At 54.5% G+C, this 19,088-nt stretch overlaps 1 protein-coding gene across 2 annotated transcripts in view; it reads right to left on the reverse strand.

Moving 5' to 3' along the window:
* The window catches only part of RAB40C (RAB40C, member RAS oncogene family), a 30,743-nt gene that overhangs the window by 4,272 nt on the left and 7,383 nt on the right, over nt 1-19,088 (reverse strand). The window contains exon 3 of one of the 2 annotated variants that reach the window (XM_026447553.1): nt 8,254-8,933. The exons of the other annotated variant lie outside the window; for it this stretch is intronic. Coding sequence (XP_026303338.1) covers nt 8,818-8,933 — 116 coding nt within the window. The 3' untranslated portion in view covers nt 8,254-8,817. Of the gene's footprint in view, nt 1-8,253; nt 8,934-19,088 lie in introns of those variants that run through there. 2 annotated transcript variants of the gene reach the window in all.

Consider the following 19,088-nt stretch of genomic DNA (forward strand, 5'->3'; position numbering starts at 1 on the left):
GGCAGTTCACCATCAGGATGCGATAGAGTTAGTTCACCATCGGGATGAGGTGGAGTTTGGCAGTTTAACATCAGGATGTGGTAGAGGTCACAGCCCTTGGAGACATTTTGGAAGCATCTGCACCGACTGTGTGCTTCCTGAGCTGCGTGCAACGCTGCGTCCCTGCCCCAGTGGTGCCCTTCACGGCGAGCCAGTCAGGAATCCCGCTCAAGTCCAGGGCCATGCATGTCACCCAAGTCTAGACCTGGGTGCTGCCCACAACCCCAACCAAGGCCCCAAGACCATGCACTCCACCTGGGTCTAGACCTGGGTGCTGCCCACGACTTCCACTAAGGCCCACATAAGAAGCTGAGTCCTTAAGGACTAAAGAAAAACTATCCTCTGAGGAAAAAATATGGAAATTATACTTTAAAAAAAGGGCAAAGGACTTGAATAGACACTTCTCCAAAGAAGATAAACCAACGGCCAAGAAGCAGTGAAAAGGCAATTCCACATCATCGTCCAGCAGAGAAACACATCCAAGCCACCACCACACCACGTCCCAGCCTCACGGAAAAGAGCAGCTGGCAGCAAGTGCCGGCCGGCATGGGGAAGCCGGGCCCTTCACCCAGTGAGCGTGCTGCATGCTGCTGCACCGTGCTCGTGATTCTAAAGGCAAGGGCAGCTGTCGTGCGCTCCTGATTCTAAAGGCGAGGGCAGCTGTCTGTGCTCCTGATTCTAAAGGCGAGGGCAGCTGTCGTGTGCTCCTGATTCTAAAGGCAAGGGCAGCTGTCCTGTGCTCACTCACAAGTGAAACAACCCTCTTCAGGGAGGAACCGCACTCAGGCCGTCCACACCCTTCCCACACCTCCCTCCTCCCACAGTTCTGTCAAGCAGGACACACGGACGGAGGGGCCTTGGTCCTTTCGGTCCTGGCTGCTGCAGCCCCCACAAGGCTGACCTGAGAGGCTAAGATTGGACACCACAATTGCAACAAAGGCCATGGCTGCTCCTCCTTGACAGTTACCTCCATGTGTCAATTTGGCCAAGCAGGCGGGCACCAGCAACACCCACAGGACGGGTGGTGATGGCCCGGGGACTCCCCTAGGCCACCCCTAGATGGCGCCATGACACAGGGCTGCCAGGAGCCATAGCTGCCACGAAGCGGCAGGGGTGCCGGGCAAAGCCTGGGGACCATGTCAGCCACCCACAGAGGCCGGGGCCTCTAGAGCGCAGCGCTCTTGGATCAGAGGCGGCTCCGGGATGCTCCTCCCACTGGGTGTCTGCTGTGGGCACCTGTGGGACCTCCTGACCTGCTGACCTCCCACCCACCCCGCAGGATCCACACCTGGCTGCCCACACTGCGCGTCAGAACAGGATTCTCAGCAACACTGGGGAGAAAAAGTTCAAGAAGACTATGAAACAATGTCCCCATGGATACCATTTAGACACAAACAGCGGCCTGTTCTCTAGGCACAGTCAATTGAGTGTCTTGGTCCGGGCAAGCCACAGCCACTGACCACACAGAGCCCTCCTGGCTCCAGGATGTGGCTCTGGAAAAGGTCTGGACTCTCAGAGGAGGGACAGGTGTCAGGATCCTGGGGAGGGGGTCCTTGGCCTGGAAGGTCTCAATGATCCAGGCAGAGTCAGGGCAGGCGGGTGATGGAGTAGGGCAGGGCGGGGAAGGAGGAGGAGCGCCTGGAGGCACAGAGCAGTGGCCTGGGAGAGGCCTGGAGCCCGTGCTGGGGGACAGCGCAGGGGCAGGGGCAGTGGGCTTCGGCTGCAGAGCTCAACATCAACCCATGAGGGGTCCCCGGCATTAGCTGTGACATGTTCTCTTGGTGTGCTGCTCACTTTTACCTCCTGGTGAAATGTCTTTTCACAAATAAGCTAAGCGAACACCCGGTTCAGTGAGAAGGCAAGAGTGCCAGCGAGGGTCAGCTGCTCCCTGCAGGTCCACTGAGGCCCCATGCGGCACCAGCCACTCCTGCCACCCTCCCTCCTGCCCTCCTCATCCGCTGGGCGCCACAGGCCTTGCTCACCTCCTCAGGTTTACTGTTCCCAACAAACCTCTCACTCATCTAGCCCCAGCCAGGCGCTGCCTCTAAGCCGACTGAACACAACCCCATGAGACACACAGCAGCGTCCTGGTCAGCCACGTGGGAGAGCCGGCTCCCCCGGGACAGGTGCTCTGACCTCAGGGGACACTGAGGAAGGGAGGAACACCTGTCCTGCCACCAGAGCAAAGCCACCAGCACCTGGGCTGCTGGTTCTGTCTACTGCACGGGGTGTCACGTCCCCAGCAGTTACAGGAGACCAAGTTCCAGCAAGCGGACTCCCAGCCAGGCTGGTGTGAAGCGACATCTGGCCCCGGCCTGGCGCCCAAGCCACCAGGCCAGTGCTGTTCACGTCCCCACCCTCCTGTGGGACCCATTCTGTTTTCTAAAAGCTTTTAAGGCATTTTCTTTGCCCACATTGTTCTGGGTGGTCTTTTTCGTATTCTGAGGCCCTTGCAGTCTGGAGACACATCCTGACGTGCCTCAGTTCCCCCACGGAGGCTCCCACCCTCCATCCTGAGCCGCGCCAGCCAGGGTAACCACTGCAGGGATCGCCCAGTTGTTTTTTAATCTCTTTTGGTTCTATTTTCTGGGAGATGTCCTCAACTTTCTTTTCTGCCCTTTTATGGCTTTTTAAAAATATGCTGCTTATTTATAATTTCTAAAAGCTCCTTCCGGTGCTCTGAGCAATTCCCCTCTGGCAGCGTCCGGCTCTTCATTCTCGGATGCGGGACCTCTGATGGCACCTCTGCACCTCTGACGCCATGGGTACGATATTCTTCCCTCAGCTCTTTTCCTGCCTGTCTGGGGCTTTCCTCACATTCTGGGGACCCTCAAGGACAGACCCTAAGTAGCCACCAGGAAGCTGGTAACTCTGGCTTCTAAGTTGGGGCTCCCGGCAACGTCTGGAGGCTGCTTCTTTTGGGCTGACGGTTATCCTGCCATTGTCCTGCCACGGGCTCCCATCTGCACGCCAGTGGGACTGGGTTTCCAGGAAAGGAGGCTTGCTCAGGCCACCCTGTCCCCCGCCACCCTGTCCCCCACCATGCCCACTGGCGACTGGTGTCCACGACTCCATTTTCCCGGAGAAGAAATCTCCTGTGCTTCCTGCTGGGAACCACACCAGGCACTGCCTGACCTCCCACGCCCCTCACTCAGCCATGGCAGCACCCCGTTCCCAAACAGTCAAACCTCTCTGACCTCATCAGTCCACACTTTTATTTTTTGAGAAGGGGTCTCGTTCTGTCACCCGGGCTGGAGTGCAGTGGTGTGATCAAGGCTCACTGCAGCCTCCAACCCCTGGGCTCATGTGCTCCTCACATCTCCGCCTCCTGAGTAGCTGGGACTACAGGTGTCCACCATCACACCTGGCTAATTTTGTATTTTTTTTTTTTTTTTTTTGAGGCAGAGTCTTGCTCTGCCGCCCGGACCGGAGTGCGGGGGCCGGATCTCAGCTCACTGCAAGCTCCGCCCCCCGGGTTTACGCCATTCTCCTGCCTCAGCCTCCGGAGTAGCTGGGACTACAGGCGCCCGCCACCTCACCCAGCTAGTTTTTTTGTATTTTTAGTAGAGACGGGGTTTCACCGTGTTAGCCAGGATGGTCTCGATCTCCTGACCTCGTGATCCGCCCGTCTCGGCCTCCCAAAGTGCTGGGATTACAGGCTTGAGCCACCGCGCCCGGCTGTATCTTTTTTTTTTCTGAGACGGAGTCTAGCTCTGTCGCCCAGGCTGGAGTGCAGTGGCCGGATCTCAGCTCACTGCAAGCTCTGCCTCCCGGGTTTATGCCATTCTCCTGCCTCAGCCTCCCGAGTAGTTGGGACTACAGGCACCCGCCACCTCGCCCGGCTAGTTTTTTGTATTTTTTAGTCGAGACGGGGTTTCACCGTGTTAGCCAGGATGGTCTCGATCTTCTGACCTCGTGATCCGCCCATCTCGGCCTCCCAAAGTGCTGGTATTACAGGCTTGAGCCACCGCGCCCGGCCTCTAATTTTGTATCTTTTGTAGAGTCAGGGGTTTCACTGTGTTGCCCAGGCTGGTCTTGAGCTCCTGGGTTCAAGCAATCTGCCTACCTTGACCTCCCAAAGGGCTGGGATGACAGGTATGACCTGCCACATAATTGTGGTGCAATCTTGGCTCATGGCAACCTCCAACGCCTGGGTTCAAGTGATTCTTGTGCCTCTGCCTCCCAAGTAGTGGAGACTACAGGTGCCCGCCACCGCGCCCAGCTATTTTTTATGTATTTTTAGTAGAGATGGGGTTTCGGCATGTTGGCTAGGCTGGTCTCGAACCCTGGACCTCAACTGATCCACCTGCCTCAGCCTCCCAAAGTGCTAGGATTACAGGCGTGAGCCACCATGGCAGCCGAGTTTCATTCTTTTCAGGATGGTAAAGGGAATGCCACAACCATTTGTCTAGAAGGGGCCTGATGGGACTCAGGGCCACGGATTGGCAGCCCGAAGCCAGCATCCTGGGCCTCCCAGGCTTGGCCTCTGCATTGCCGGTCCCGGCGCCCAGCCCTTTGGGGTCAGGCAAGGACAGAGGACCAGGTGGGAGCTGAGCTCAGGAGACAGATGACCAGGTGGGAGCTGAGCTCAGGGACAGATGACCAGGTGGGAGCTGAGCTCAGGAGACAGAGGGCCAGGTGGGAGCTGAGCAGGAGCGGTAAGGTTTGGCTCTGTCCCTACCCAAATCTCACCTTGACTAATCCCCACGGGTTGAGGGCGGGGCCAGGTAGAGATAATTAAATCATGGGAGCGGTTCCCCCCCTGCTGTTCTCCTGAGGGTGAGTGAGTTCTCCCCACAGCTGATGGTGTTTTAGAAGGGGCTTCCCGCTTCACTCTGTACTCGTTCTCTCTCGCGCTGCCCTGTGAAGAGGTACCTTCCGCCATGACTCTAAGTTTCCTGAGGCCTCTGCAGCCATGCGGAACTGGCAGTCAATGACATCTCTTTTCTTTACAAATGACCCCGTCTCGGGTACTTCTTCCTAGCAGCGTGACAACCAGCGAGTACATGGGCGTGGAGGGCGCCCAGGAAAGTGTGGAGGGAGGTGGGAGGCACAGCACATTGCCTGGTGCAGACTCGGGCACCCCTTTGGAGGGATCTCACAGCATCTATCTGAAAACAGGCAGTGAAGGGGGAGGAAGGGGACTGAAAACGTCACTGAGGCATCTGCTTTACCAGGTGCAACTTCGTTTTTTTTTTTTTTTCTTTTTCTTTTTTGTCTGCTTTACCAGATGCGACTTTGTCTTCTTTTTTTTGAGATGGAGTTTCACTCTCGTTGCCCAGGCTGGAGTGCAGTGGCGCAATCTCAGCTCACTGCAACCTTCACCTCCCATGTTCAAGTGATTCTCCTGCCTCAGCCTCCTGAGTAGCTGAGATTACAGGCGCCCACCACCCAGCCCAGCTAATTTTTTTGTATTTTTAGTAGAGATGGGGTTTCACCATGTTGGCCAGGCTGGTCTCAAACTCCTGACCTCAGGTAATCTGCCTGCCTCAGCCTCCCAAAGTGCTGAGATGACGGGCCTGAGCCACTGTGCCCAGGCGACTTTGTTTTCAACAGTCGCCAACATCTTGGTGGTCTGGGGGAGTGGACATGGCACCTGTGCCCCTGCCCATGGAGGCCGATCTGCCCAGGGACTGTCAGCAGAGTTGCTGTAAGGCAGCCAAGGAAGGCTGGCTGCTGAGCCTGTGCACCACCCTCAGCTCGGGAGTGGAGGTTCCTTGGCTCACATGGCAGTGGCTCACGTGGCAGTCTGTCTGTCAGGGCCAGCCTGCCACCAGCAGCCATGTTCCTGCAGGGCACAGTGCAGGGGCTGTTTGCTGCTGAGTTGCCAGCATGGGACTGCAGACAGGACTAAGGTGTACAATCTCGAGGTGGGAGATCATCCGGGATTATCTGGGTGGGGCCAGTTAACTACACAAGTCCTTAACCTAACCGCCTTTCCCGGCTGAGCTACGGATGAGATAGAAGGAGAGTCAAAGCACAAGAGGGACTTCACCCGCCAGTGCTGGCTCTGCAAACGGGCAAGGGCCCTCTGTGAAGAATGCAGGCAGCCTGGAGAAGCTGGGAAAGGGTCGGCTTGCACCCAGCAAGGTGCTGCTGCCAGTCCTACCACCAGCAAGAACGGAATTCTGCCAACCTCCCAATGAGCAAGGCTCATCTTCCTCTAGGGCCTTCAGAAGGCGAAGCCCCAGCCAACACCTTGATTAGGGCCTGCAAAAAGCGATGCCCCAGCCAGGGAAACCCACACTGGACTGAGGACTGAGAGGACTAGTGACAGCAGTCACAGAAAAGGAGCAGAAAGGTGGAAACCACCAAAGGCCATCTATGGCGGCCCTGTATTGATTAGAAATAAACTGGATCCAAACTAAAAATCCACCCACTGGGGAAGTTACTGAGAGAACAGAAACATTCTACAGTTGTTACAAAGACACAAGCTTGCAGCAGTCAGCAAGGCTAAAAGGAAGGCCGGACTTAGAACAGACAGGACTCTCCCTCCCTCCTGTGGGACAGAAACTGGGTGACTGCTTTGGAAAATGGCTTGGCAGCATCTACAGAGGTACTACAGCCCAGCTTCCACTCCTCAGTACATCCCAACAGAAACAGGCACCCGCGTTCACCAAACGCCTCTGAGACTTCTCACAGGAGCACGGCGAGAATCACCCAACACGGAAACCATCCCAAGCCCATCTAGAGTGGAGCAAACGCACTGCAGCCTCGTGCACACGGGAGGGCGCTCAGCGCAGGGAAGCAGAGGAGCAACCGCATTCAACCACGCGGCCGAAGCTCACCCAGAAGACGTGGAAAGAAGGCAGCCAGACACAGGAGAGGTCGCCCTGCGTGGCTCCGTTTACGTGAAAACGAGACGAGGCAGATGAGTCTACAGGGACACAGACCAGCAGCTGCCAGGCCAGGGCCAGGGTGCGAGAGGCCTGCAGAGGGCGAGGCTGCGAGGGCTGATGCTTTCTCAGGCCGGCATGCCTGTCCGCACCCACTGAATTGAAGACTTGAAAGGTAATGGGGATTTTTGTACACAAATTACACCTCAATAAAGTTGATTAATTAAAAGATGGAAAGCTGACATCAAAAGCTGGCAAAGATGTGGAGCACCTGGAATTCTCATGCATTGCTGATGGGACTATGTGAAACCAGGGGGCTCCTTTAGAACATGGTTTTCTTTTTTGAGATCGTGTCTCACTGTGTCGCTCAGGCTGGAGTGTAGTGGGACAATCATGGCTCACCACAGCCTCCACCTTGGGCTCCTGCGATCCTCCTGCCTCAGCCTCCTGAGGAGCTAAGACTATTACAAGTGTGCACCACCACACCAGGCTAATTTATTTTTTTGAGACAGAGTCTCACTCTGTTGCCCAGGCTGGAGTGCAGCAGCACAGTCTCAGCTCACTCCAACCTCCGCCTCCCGGCTTCAAGTGATTCTCCTGCCTCAGCCTCCCGAGTAACTGGGACCACAAGCACTGCCACCACACCAGGCTAACTTTGTATTTTTAGTAGAGACAGGGTTTCACCACGTTGGCCCGGTTGGTCTTGAACTCCTGACCTCAAGTGATCCGCCTGCCTCGGCCTCCCAAAGTGCTGAGATTACAGTCGAGTCACCACACCCAGCCCCAGGCTAATTTTTGTAATATGTTTATAGCAACGGGTTCTCACTATGTGGCCCAGGCTGGGCAATCTAATAAATTAAAACGTACACTCATCATGTATGACAGCAATTCTACCCTTAGATATCTACCTAAGAGAAATGCCTTCAGAAGGACTCGTGCGTATTCTAGTTATAGTTTAGTGCTAGTGCCACTGAACTGTATCCCTGCAAATGGCTAAAATGACATGTTTTCTGTATTTTACAAAAAAAAAATAATTAAAAAAAAAAAGTTTTAGGCCCGGCGCGGTGGCTCACGTCTGTTAGCCCAGCACTTTGGGAGGCCGACGTGGTCAGATTACGAGGTCAGGAAATGGAGACCATCCTGGCTAACATGGTGAAACCCCGTCTCTACTAAAAAAAAAAAAAAAAAAAATACGCCGGGCGTGGTGGCAGGCGCCTGTAGTCCCAGCTACTTGGGAGGCTGAGGCAGGAGAATGGTGTGAACCCAAGAGGCCGAACTTGCAGTGAGCCAAGATCGCACCACTGCACTCCAGCTTGGGCAACAGAGTGAAAGTCTCAAAAAAAGAAGGAAAAGAAAAAAGAAAAAACAAGAACTCGTTCATAGCAGCATTATTCATAATACCCCAAACCAGAAAATAACCCAAATGTGTATCAACAAGGTAAATGCATAAACAAACTTGGGTATATTCGTGCAAAGGAACATGACTTGGGAACAAAAAAGAAGAATCTACATCGTACATCATGAACGAGTTTCAAAACTGCGGAGCAAAAGAAACCAGGGTCTGCTTCCTGTCCACGATGGCCGGAATAGGAAAAAGCAGCCCATGGTGATGGAAGCTGAGCGCGGTGAGCTGGGGGGCTTTCTGGGAGAAGGGTGCAAGTGCTCCTGATTTTGATGAGGGTACTGGCTGCATAGGTACCTACATGTGCCAAAACTCATAGAACTGTACATGCAAAGAAGGTACATTTATTACACAGACATCATCTCCCAATAAAATTGATTTTAAAACAAACCCACAGGGTATTGATCTGCCTTGAATTCGGATTAGTAGGTCTCTCTGAAGGATGAGGGGACTGGATTACCCTACAAGAGAGCCTGAACACACATCAGAGCCGGACGTGAAGACGCTGCCTGTCCCGGAAGACCTGGGGCTGGACATCATTTACGCGCGGGCCGGCACTCCGCATTCAAGCTCCCGGCATGCCACACCCTCGGATGTCTTCTGAAATAAGGATGACCCACGTCCACCAACCCCATTGCTGGCAAACCGGCGCCTGCCTGCCGGGGGACAGTAAAAGAAGGAAAAGTTACCTTAACAAATTTCAAATGTGTCTGTCTATACCAGCATGCCAAATGTCAGAAGAAATTCTAGGGCAGTTTGTGGACCAGTTTCCTGTGAAGCTAGAGCTTTTACTTAACGCCTTAAAACCCACAACAAGCCAAAAGGGCTCTCGTGTCTACAAAGAGCAGGCCCACTTGGGCACAGAACACCTGGCCAAATACAGAACATTAAGAAAACAAAAAACACAGCTCTGGTCCCAGCTACTCAGAAGGCCAAGGCAGGAGGATTGCTTCAGCCCCAGGGTTCAAGACCAGTCTGGGCAACACAGTGAGACCCTATCTCTTTTTTTTTTTTTTGAGAGGAAGTCTCGCTCTGTCGCCCAGGCTTAAGTGCAGTGGAGCAATCTCAGCTCACTGCAAGCTCTGCCTCCCGAGTTCACGCCATTCTCCTGCCTCAGCCTCCTGAGTAGCTGGGACTACAGGCACCCGCCACCGCGCCTGGCTAATTTTTTGTATTTTTAGTAGAGACAGGGTTTCACCGTGGTCTTGATCTCCTGACCTTGTGATTCGCCCGCCTCGGCCTCCCAAAGTGCTGGGATTACAGGTGTGAGCCACCATGCCCGGCCGAGACCCTATCTCTTAAAAAAAAATTCTCCTCGCCTATCTTTTTTTTTTTTTTGGAGAGGGACTCTCACCCTTCACCCAGGCTGGAGTGCAGTGATGTGATCTCGGCTCACTGCAAGCTCCGCCTCCCAGGCTCACGCCATTCTCCTGCCTCAGCCTCCCAAGTAGCGGGGACTACAGGTGCCACACCCGGCTAATGATTTTTTTTGTATTTTTAGTAGAGATGGGGTTTCACCATATTAGCCAAGATGGTCTCGATCTCCTGACCTCGTGATCCGCCCGCCTCGGCCTCCCAAAGTGCTGGGATTACAGGCGCGAGCCACCGCGCCCGGCCTCCTCGCCCATCTTTTAAGGAGCAGATCCTGTAGCTCTCAGATTATTTTCAATGATTACAAATCCAGCTTAGTGTGGCTTCAACCCCAATTGCATGTCCACTTTAAGACTCATTTCTGGGCCGGGCGCGGTGGCTCAAGCCTGTAATCCCAGCACTTTGGGAGGCCGAGACGGGCGGATCACGAGGTCAGGAGATCGAGACCATCCTGGCTAACACGGTGAAACCCCGTCTCTACTAAAAATACAAAAATCTAGCCGGGCGAGATGGCGGGCGCCTGTAGTCCCAGCTACTTGGGAGGCTGAGGCAGGAGAATGGCGTAAACCCGGGAGGCGGAGCTTGCAGTGAGCTGAGGTCCCGCCACTGCACTCCAGCCTGGGCGACAGAGCGAGACTCTGTCTCAAAAAAAAATAAAAATAAAAATAAATAAAAAAAAATAAAAAAAAAAGACTCATTTCTGGCTGTGCACCGTGGCTCACACCTGGAATCTTGACACTTTAGGAGGCCAAGGTGGGAGAATCACTTGAGCCCAGGAGTTCAAGACCAGCCTAGCCAACACGGCAAGAACTTATCACTACAAAAATAATTTATTGGCCGGGCACAGTGGCTTATGCTTGTGATCCCAGCACTTTGGGAGGCCGAGGTGGGTGGATCACCTGAGGTCAGAAGTTCGAGACCAGCCTGGCCAACATGGTGAAACCCCATCTCTACAAAAAAAAGTACCAAAAAACTAGCCAGGCATGGTGGCAGGTGCCTGTAACCCCTGCTACTTGGGGGACTGAGGCAGGAAAATTGCTTGAACCCGGGAGGCGGAGGTTGCAGGGAGCCGAGATCGCACCATCGTACTCCAGCCTGGGGGACAAGAGTGAGACTTTGCCTCAAAAATAAAAAAATAATTTATTAAAAAATTAGCCAGGTGTTGGGGTGCATGCCTGTGGTCTCAGCTACTTGGGAGGCTGAGGTAGGAGGATCACTAGAACTCTGGAATTTGAGGCTGCAGTGAACTATGATCACTGCACTCAAGCCTGGGAGACAGAGTGAGACCCCGTCTCTCTAATAAAACAAAAAACAACAAAACAAAAACAGAGAGGACCACTGCTAATGTTGCATATTTGACTCCACAGTTATTTTACATACTTAAGATATCAGGCATACCCACTTCATTGAATAATCATTAAATGTGTCTCCAAATCAGTAGTGTTTTGTTTTGTTTTGTTTTGAGAGCTCTGTCACCCAGGCTGAAGTGCAGTGACGCGATCTCAGCTCACTGCAACCTCCGCCTCCTAGGTTCAAGCGATTCTCTTGCCTCAGCCTCCCGAGTAGCTAGGACTAAAGGTGCCTGACACCACACCCAGCTAATTTTTATATTTTTAGTAGAGACGGCATTTCACCGCGTTAGCCAGGATGGTCTCGATCTCTTGACCTCGTGATCCGCCTGCCTTAGCCTTCCAAAGTGCTGGGATTACAGGCATGAGCCACCACGCCCGGCCAGTTTTTTTTTTTTTTTTAAGACGGAGAACCTCTCTGTTGCCCAGGCTGGAGTGCAGTGGAACGGTCTCGGCTCACTGCAACCTCCCCTTCTCCGGTTCAAGTGATTCTCCCACCTCAGCCTCCCGAGCAGCTGGATTACAGACATGCGCCACCACGCCCGGGGTTTCACCATACTGGCCGGGCTGGTCTCAAACTCCTCACCTCAAGTGATCCACCCACCTCGGTCTCCCAAAGTGCTGCGATTACAGGCGTGAGTCACCGTGCCTGGCCCATTTTTTTTTTTTTTTTTTAACTTTTTTTGTAGGGGTAGGGTCTTGCTATGTTGCCTAGTCTGAACTCCTGGCCTCAAGGGATCCTCCTGCCTTGACCTCCCAAGTAGCCGGGATTAGAGGCGTGCACCACCACACCCAGTCCTGTGTTGTCATATTTTAATATTCGATAAACTTATAAGCATTCCCTCTTGTGTAATTTTAGGATTACAATTCTATTTTTCATTACAATCTCCTGTCTGAGCACCATACGTGTGGCCCTGGTGAACTGAGACTGGGGGAACAGTCCCAATAAGGATCAAATCGCCCCACCTGACGTGGGTGTGGTGGGGACCTGCCCTGCCCAGAGTCCAGCACACGGGGCACTCAGTACACACCTGAGCAAACTCACGCTGAGCCGGACCGCGGCAACCCAGCTCTGGAAACTGACGTGGGGACACTGATGCTCTGGGGAGAACAGCCTTCTACCCAGCCCAGCTAGGGCCAATGGAACACCTCGAACAGGCTGGACACAAATGGTTTCTCCTGTTCTTTCATTTCAATTCAGAAAGGACGGACGCTTTCAGAATGAGCAGATACTTAGTGATACAGCCTTGATGGTGTGGATAATACACAAAAAATCATACTTTTTGGTATTACAGTTTTTTTAAAAAACCAGCTCCACACACACGGGCGCTACATCTTCTATCTCTATTCCAGACACGAGCAGTAGGCACAGTGAGGAAAACTAAACCAGGAGGGAAGAGCTTCAACGCTAATGACCAGGAGGTGGCTCAGCAGGGAGGCTAAGGGTTAAATGCAGAGGCAGACAGAGGGGCAGGTTGCTCCTGGGAGGCTGCAGGGACCCTGCCCCCAGAGGAGCTCAGGAGAGCCTCACGCGGCTGCCACGCACCAGGCTCTGTCACAGTGTGACTGCCAACTCTTCGCAACACTGAGACTGGAATCAAAACCTTTCTGTTCCCCCACAGGCAAAAACCTGAGCGGTCACCACTTGCTGATAATGACTTATGGGTTAAACTGTCTATGCGATGCACTTAGGCACCAAAGCTCTTTTTTTTTTTGAGAGAGAGTCTCACTCTGTCGCCCAGGCTGGAGTGCAGTGGTGCAAACTCGGCTCACTGCAACCTCTGCCTCCCCAGGTTCAGGCGATTCTCCTGCTTCAGCCTGCTGAGTAGCTGGCAATACAGGTGCCCACCACCACACCAAGCTAATTTTTGCATTTTTAGTAGAGAGGGGGTTTCACCATGTTGGTCAGGACGGTCTTGATCTCTTGATCAGACTGCCTCAGCCTCTCAAAGTGCTGGGATCACAGGCGTGAGCCACCATGCATGGCTGGCACCAAAGCTCTTTTAAAAAGTCCAACATAACAATATTTTAAACTCAGCAGGTTAGGTGACATCCATTCTCATTACTTACGCTTTGCACTTGCTGTTATTACTATTATTATTACTATGTGGCATATACTCAATTTTTTTTTTTTTTTTTTTTTTTTTTGAGGCGGAGTCTCGCTTTGTCGCCCGGACTGGAGTGCAGTGGCCGGATCTCAGCTCACTGCAAGCTCCGCCTCCCGGGTTTACGCCATTCTCCTGCCTCAGCCTCCCGAGTAGCTGGGACTACAGGCACCCGCCACCTCGCCCGGCTAGTTTTTGTATTTTTAGTAGAGACGGGGTTTCACCGGGTTAGCCAGGATGGTCTCGATCTCCAGACCTCGTGATCCGCCCGTCTCGGCCTCCCAAAGTGCTGGGATTACAGGCTTGAGCCACCGCGCCCGGCCATACTCAATTTTTAACAAGGTAATTTAAGAAGCTGACGCACTCCCTCTCCCCCCACCAGGAGGACCCAGCCTCTTGAGAGAGATGGCCACTGCCAGGGCAGGCAGGAACCACATCTGCTGGAAGTACCAGGCTGTGCCAGGACGCAGGGAGCTCCAGGAACTCAGGGCATAGCCCAGGACGCAGGTGCCGCCTAAAGGGGCTCCAACATCAAGGGGGCCATGTGAGTCCCAAACCCGACAGGAAAGCAGTGTGATGCCACAAGGGAACAAAACCTTGCTGAATCCACGCTGACACTAGCGAACGCCCAGGGGCGTGCATTTTCACAGATATGCCTATCGACAGAAGCAGCCATGGCAGCAGTACACACGGAGGAGGCACGGCATGGCCCCGAGGGAAGTCGCCTCCTCCCTGCTGACCAGGTGAAGCGGGTCCTGCTGGCATCGGCTGACCCAGAGATTCCTCTCAGGCAGGAATCAGGTGGGCACAAGCCTCCGTGGGCAACCACTAGGGCTGTGGCCGGCCGACATGGGCAGACATCAGCCTGCTACTACCTTGGCAGAGCCCGAGGACACAGACACCCCTCGGAGCAAAGCCGGTGGCACAGGCAGAGCAGGGTCCCCTGTCAGTGGAAGCTTCGGCAGGGGTCAGGAGCTGGGCTCTGGCCGCACTCCCCTCCCCTGCAGCAGTGACTTTCTGGACCGAAACACAGCACCTTGGCAACCCTGATCAGTGTCACTGTGTTTGTGTTCAGAGTCCTGAATTCTGATGTCATCTAGCCTATTACCGCCCCTCCCAGCGAGGTCTGACACACAGGCTCTCCCTGCTGTGCCCAGGTGGTGCTGTGCCCAGGTGGCAGACAACACTGCTATCCAGGAAGTCAGGCGAAAGCCCACCAGCAGCCGCCGGCCCAGGGCAGGGAAAGCAGCACACAGGCTCCCGCCGGGTCGCCCATGCTGTCGGAGCTGCTGGAGAGTGCTGTGCTCGACCGCCCAGCCTACATCTTTACTCAGGGTTGACATGAGGTTCTTACATCCAGCCGCTGTACAAACTGTAAAGTACCTGCCCATTTCCAGGTCTCGGCTCTTCTCTTCTTCCATCCTCTTTTCTTTATTTTTTATTTCTTGAGACAGGGTCTTGCTCTGTCACTAAGCTGGAGTGCAGTGGCGCGATCTCGGCTCTCTGCAACCTCTGCCTCCCAGGTTCAAGCAATTCTCCTGCCTCAGTCTCCCAAGTAGCTGGGTCTACAGGCATGTGCCAGCAAGCCCAGCTAATTTTTGTATTTGCATTTATATACACATTTTTTGAGGCAGAGTTTCACTCTGTCACCCAGGCTGGAGTCTGTGGCGCAATCCCGGCTCACTGCAAGCTCCGCCTCCTGGGTTCACGCCATTCTCCTACCTCAGCCTCCCAAGTAGCTGGGACTACAGGCACCCACCACGACGCCCAGCTAATTTTTTGTATTTTTATAGAAACAGGGTTTCACCATGTTAGCCAGGATGGTCTCAATCTCCTGATCTCATGATCCACCCGCCTCAGCCTCCCAAAGTGCTGGGATTACAGGCGTGAGCCACCACGCCCGGCTAATTTTTGTAGTTTTAGTAGAGACGGGGTTTCACCACGTTGGCCAGGATGGTCTCAATCTCTTGACTTCGTGATTTACCTACCTCAGCCTCCCAAAGTGGTGGGATCACAGGCCACCACGCCTGGCCTGTTTTTTTTTTTTTTTTTTTTTGTAGAGGTGGGGTCTCACTATGTTGCCCAGGCTGGTCTCAAACTCCTGGGCTCCAGCACTCCGCCTACCTTGGCCTCCCAAGGTGCTGAGATTGCAGGTGTGGGCCACTGCACCCAGCCCTCTGCTCTTTTCCAAAGATGCTAAGCTGGGCTGGGCACAGTGGCTCATGCCTGTAATTCCACCAACTTTGGGAAGCTGAGGTTCCCTGGTCTTTTGTCCCACACCCATGGGTCCCTACCCCTCCACAGCACCCATGCCCTCGTCCCTCTAATTTCTGAAGGACAAATGTCCAGAAATCTCTGCTGTACTCAAAATCTTGATCTCAGCAAGAAAGCACCGCAAACTGCCGGTATCAGAGTGCGCCGTCACCCCCAGGTTGGCTCAGGAGCCTCCTCCCTACCTTAGGCTCAAAGTGCGAGTGCAGGCTGTTGCCATCTGTTTACATCACTTTCAAGAGGACCGAAGAGGCCCCTTTTCCACCCAGCTCCTGCCCTGAGGATGCCCACAGACCACGGTCTTGGTAGGCAGGCCTTCCTCCTGCAGCTGCTCCTCTTCCCCACCACCTCCACAACATCTGGTCACTGACACTCGCCAGTGCCACAGTCTGCACATCCCTCTCCCGACCGCCCAGAAAGTCAACCCAGCCAGACAAGCAGTCTCCCCGCCTTCTCATATTGGTTCGGCAGCGTTCTCTGCACCAGGATGCTGGACACCAACACCTTTCCCTGCTTTCTCCAAATGCCCGGCAGATGACACCTTGGCTGACATGGCTCCTGGGCCCCAGAACAGCCCTCCGTGGGGTGCCATCCGTATTACACGCAGCCCAGGGAAGGGCCCAGCTGCGATGCAGCCCCTTCCTACTCTACGCCAGCTCACAGGGGCTCCAGACCAGGGTAGGGGGCAGCTTTTCTGGGACCAGCAACTTCGCACCTTCCCAGCTGCAATCTTCAAATAGAACAAGAGGCGAAAGTACCTGCAAAGATCCAGATCCCTCCCTGTGTCCTTCCCGCCCACCTCTCAGCTCCCCCACGTGGCTTCCTTCCTGAAACCCTGTTCAATTTAGCTCATCGTGCAAGCCACAGCATGTGTGCTCAACCCAAGAGTCATCTGTGTCCACACCACCCTGTGAGAGACCTGACTGGCACTGCCGTGCACCTGCCGTGCAAGCATTTGCCCTGCTACATGCGAGCACTGAGAGCAAGTGCTAACGACTGGAGGTGGACATTAACTCACTTGTCCAAAAAAGTTCTGACATCTGGCCACTGTACAAACTTAACATTAAATGTTCTACCTACTAACTTAACAGTTTCCTGAACATTTAAGTAAGCCCATGCCAGTCCAACTTACAAAACTGTACAATTAGAGGCCGGGCGCAGTGGCTCATGCCTGTAATCCCAGCACTTTGGGAGGCCGAGGCGGATGGATCACGAGATCAGGAGTTTGAGACCAGCCTGACCAACATGGTGAAACCCCGTCTCTACTAAAAATACAAAAATTAGCTGGGCATGGTGGTGGGGGCCCGTAATCCCAACTACTTGGGGAGGCCGAGGCAGGAGAATCGCTTGAACCTGGGAGGCGGAGGTTGCAGTGAGCCGAGATCACGCCATTATGCTCCGGGCTGGGCAACAAAAGCAAAACTCTGTCTTAAAACAAACCAACAAAATTCAGCACAATTACCATAATTTAAACCAGACACACAATCAATCTCATAGTCCAGCACCCTCTCAGGGGGAGGTGGGTTTGTCTCCACAGCATGGAGTTAAACAGAAGGAACCTCACCACACATGGACGAGTCCAGGAGTGGCTCTGGAAACCTCCAGAACCCAGTGGCCTGCTGCCCTCATTCACAGCTGGCCGTGGGAGCTCTCAGGCACAGCTCTGCTTGGTGTGGCTGGCCGGGAGGGAGGGAGGAGGGCAGGAGCAGCCCGGCCAGGAGCCCAGGAGCCAGGGAGGGAGGGAAGGGAGGACTGAGGGAGGCAGGAGCAGCCCAGTCGGGAGGGAGGGAAGGGGGGAGGGAGGGAAGGGGGGAGGGAGGGAAGGGGGGAGGGAGGAGGAGCCCAGTGAAGGGAGAACAGATGGGCTTTGGTGATGGTCTCCAGGAACAGAGCAAAGGTGGGAGGCAGCCCTAGGCCCAGGTACAGAGGGGCCTGCCCAGGAGGGTGGGAAAGAGGCAGGGAAGAACAGGCAGTCCTGAAGGAAAGAGGACTGTGGCTACAGATGTCATGAGAACGCTGGACGCTTGACCCCCAACCCTGCCTGGGGGCCACCTTGCTTGCCTCTGCCAAGGCCCCTCGCACAGGCTGTCTTTGCCAGGAATGCTCTCAAAACCCGGATGACAAGTGGCACTCCCACTTGGGGAGCTTGGGAAGGGTCTTAACAGCTCGGTGACACCAGCAGCTCCTGCATCTGAGGGCCGCTGGCCTGGGCTGCCCGTCACAGGACTTGCTCAGGTGCGCCTCCTCCAGGAAGCCATCCCCCACGCAGCCGAGGCCCACATCCCGCCCATGCACTTCCACGTGCTGAACCTCCTCCAGTCGGCCACACCACATCCTAAAAGTCCCTTTCCTATTTTTTCAAAAGTGTGTAAAAGAAAAGACTGTCTCTGGCCGGGGCGGTGTCTCACGCCTGTAATCCCAGCACTTTGGGAGGCCGAGACGGGCAGATCACGAGGTCAGGAGATCGAGACCATCCTGGCTAACCCGGTGAAACCCCATCTCTACTAAAAATACAAAAAAACTAGCCGGGCATGGTGGCGGGCGCCTGTAGTCCCAGCTACTTGGGAGGCTGAGGCAGGAGAACGGCGTAAACCTGGGAGGCGGAGCTTGCAGTGAGCTGAGATCCGGCCACTGCACTCCAGCCTGGGCGACAGAGCGAGACTCCGTCTCCCAAAAAAAGAAAAAAAGAAAAGACTGTCTCTATTTTGTTCTCCTTTGCACCCTCAGCTCCTGGCCCAGCACCTCGTAAAATGCCCAATAAATGACAGAACAAATGTCTCAAATGAGGGAGAAAAACTCGAGGGCTCAGGACCGGGCCTTCATGAGAAGTCCACAGCCAGAGCCGGGAAAAGACTGAGGGCAGAGCATGAGCAAGGCCAGGAAGAGAGAGGAGCGAGGCCCTGGTCCCAGCCAATCAACAGAAGGCGGTGTCTCCGGGGCAGTGTCCCACGTGAGACCAAGGCAGGTGTGAACCGATGCCCAGCGGGTGGCCGGTCGGAGTTCAGGGACATGAAGTCACTTGAGAGGGACTAGGCTGCCCTCAGGCCTGCGGGACTCTGGGGTATGGCACAGCGTGCCCCTGGTGAGAGGCCCGGTACAGGCAGAGCTGGTAAGTCGCAGGGTCCTGGCAGTCTTGAAAAAAGTTATAACGAGCCGGGCGCAGTGGCTCACGCCTGTAATCCCAGCACTTTGGGAGGCCGAGGTGGGTGGATCACAAGGTCAGGAGTTTGAGACCAGCCTGGCCAACACAGTGAAACCCCATCTCTACTATAAATATAAAAAATTAGCTGGGTGTGGTGGTGGGCACCTGTAATCCCAGCTACTTGGGAGGCTGAGGCAGGAGAATCACTTGAACCCGGGAGGCGGAGGTTGCAATGAGCCGAGATCACGCCAGTGCACTCCAGCCTGGGCAACAGAGTTAGACTCCGTCTCAAAAAAAAAAACGAAAGAAAAAAGCTATGGCCGGGCGCGGTGGCTCAAGCCTGTAATCCCAGCACTTTGGGAGGCCGAGACGGGCGGATCACGAGGTCAGGAGATCGAGACCATCCTGGCTAACATGGTGAAACCCCGTCTCTACTAAAAAATACAAAAAACTAGCCGGGCGAGGTGGCGGGCGCCTGTAGTCCCAGCTACTCGGGAGGCTGAGGCAGGAGAACGGCGTAAACCCAGGAGGCAGAGCTTGCAGTGAGCTGAGATCCGGCCACTGCACTCCAGC

This window comes from Piliocolobus tephrosceles, chromosome 17, assembly GCF_002776525.5.
Source record: "Piliocolobus tephrosceles isolate RC106 chromosome 17, ASM277652v3, whole genome shotgun sequence".
In the NCBI taxonomy this organism is placed as follows: Eukaryota; Metazoa; Chordata; class Mammalia; order Primates; family Cercopithecidae; genus Piliocolobus; species Piliocolobus tephrosceles.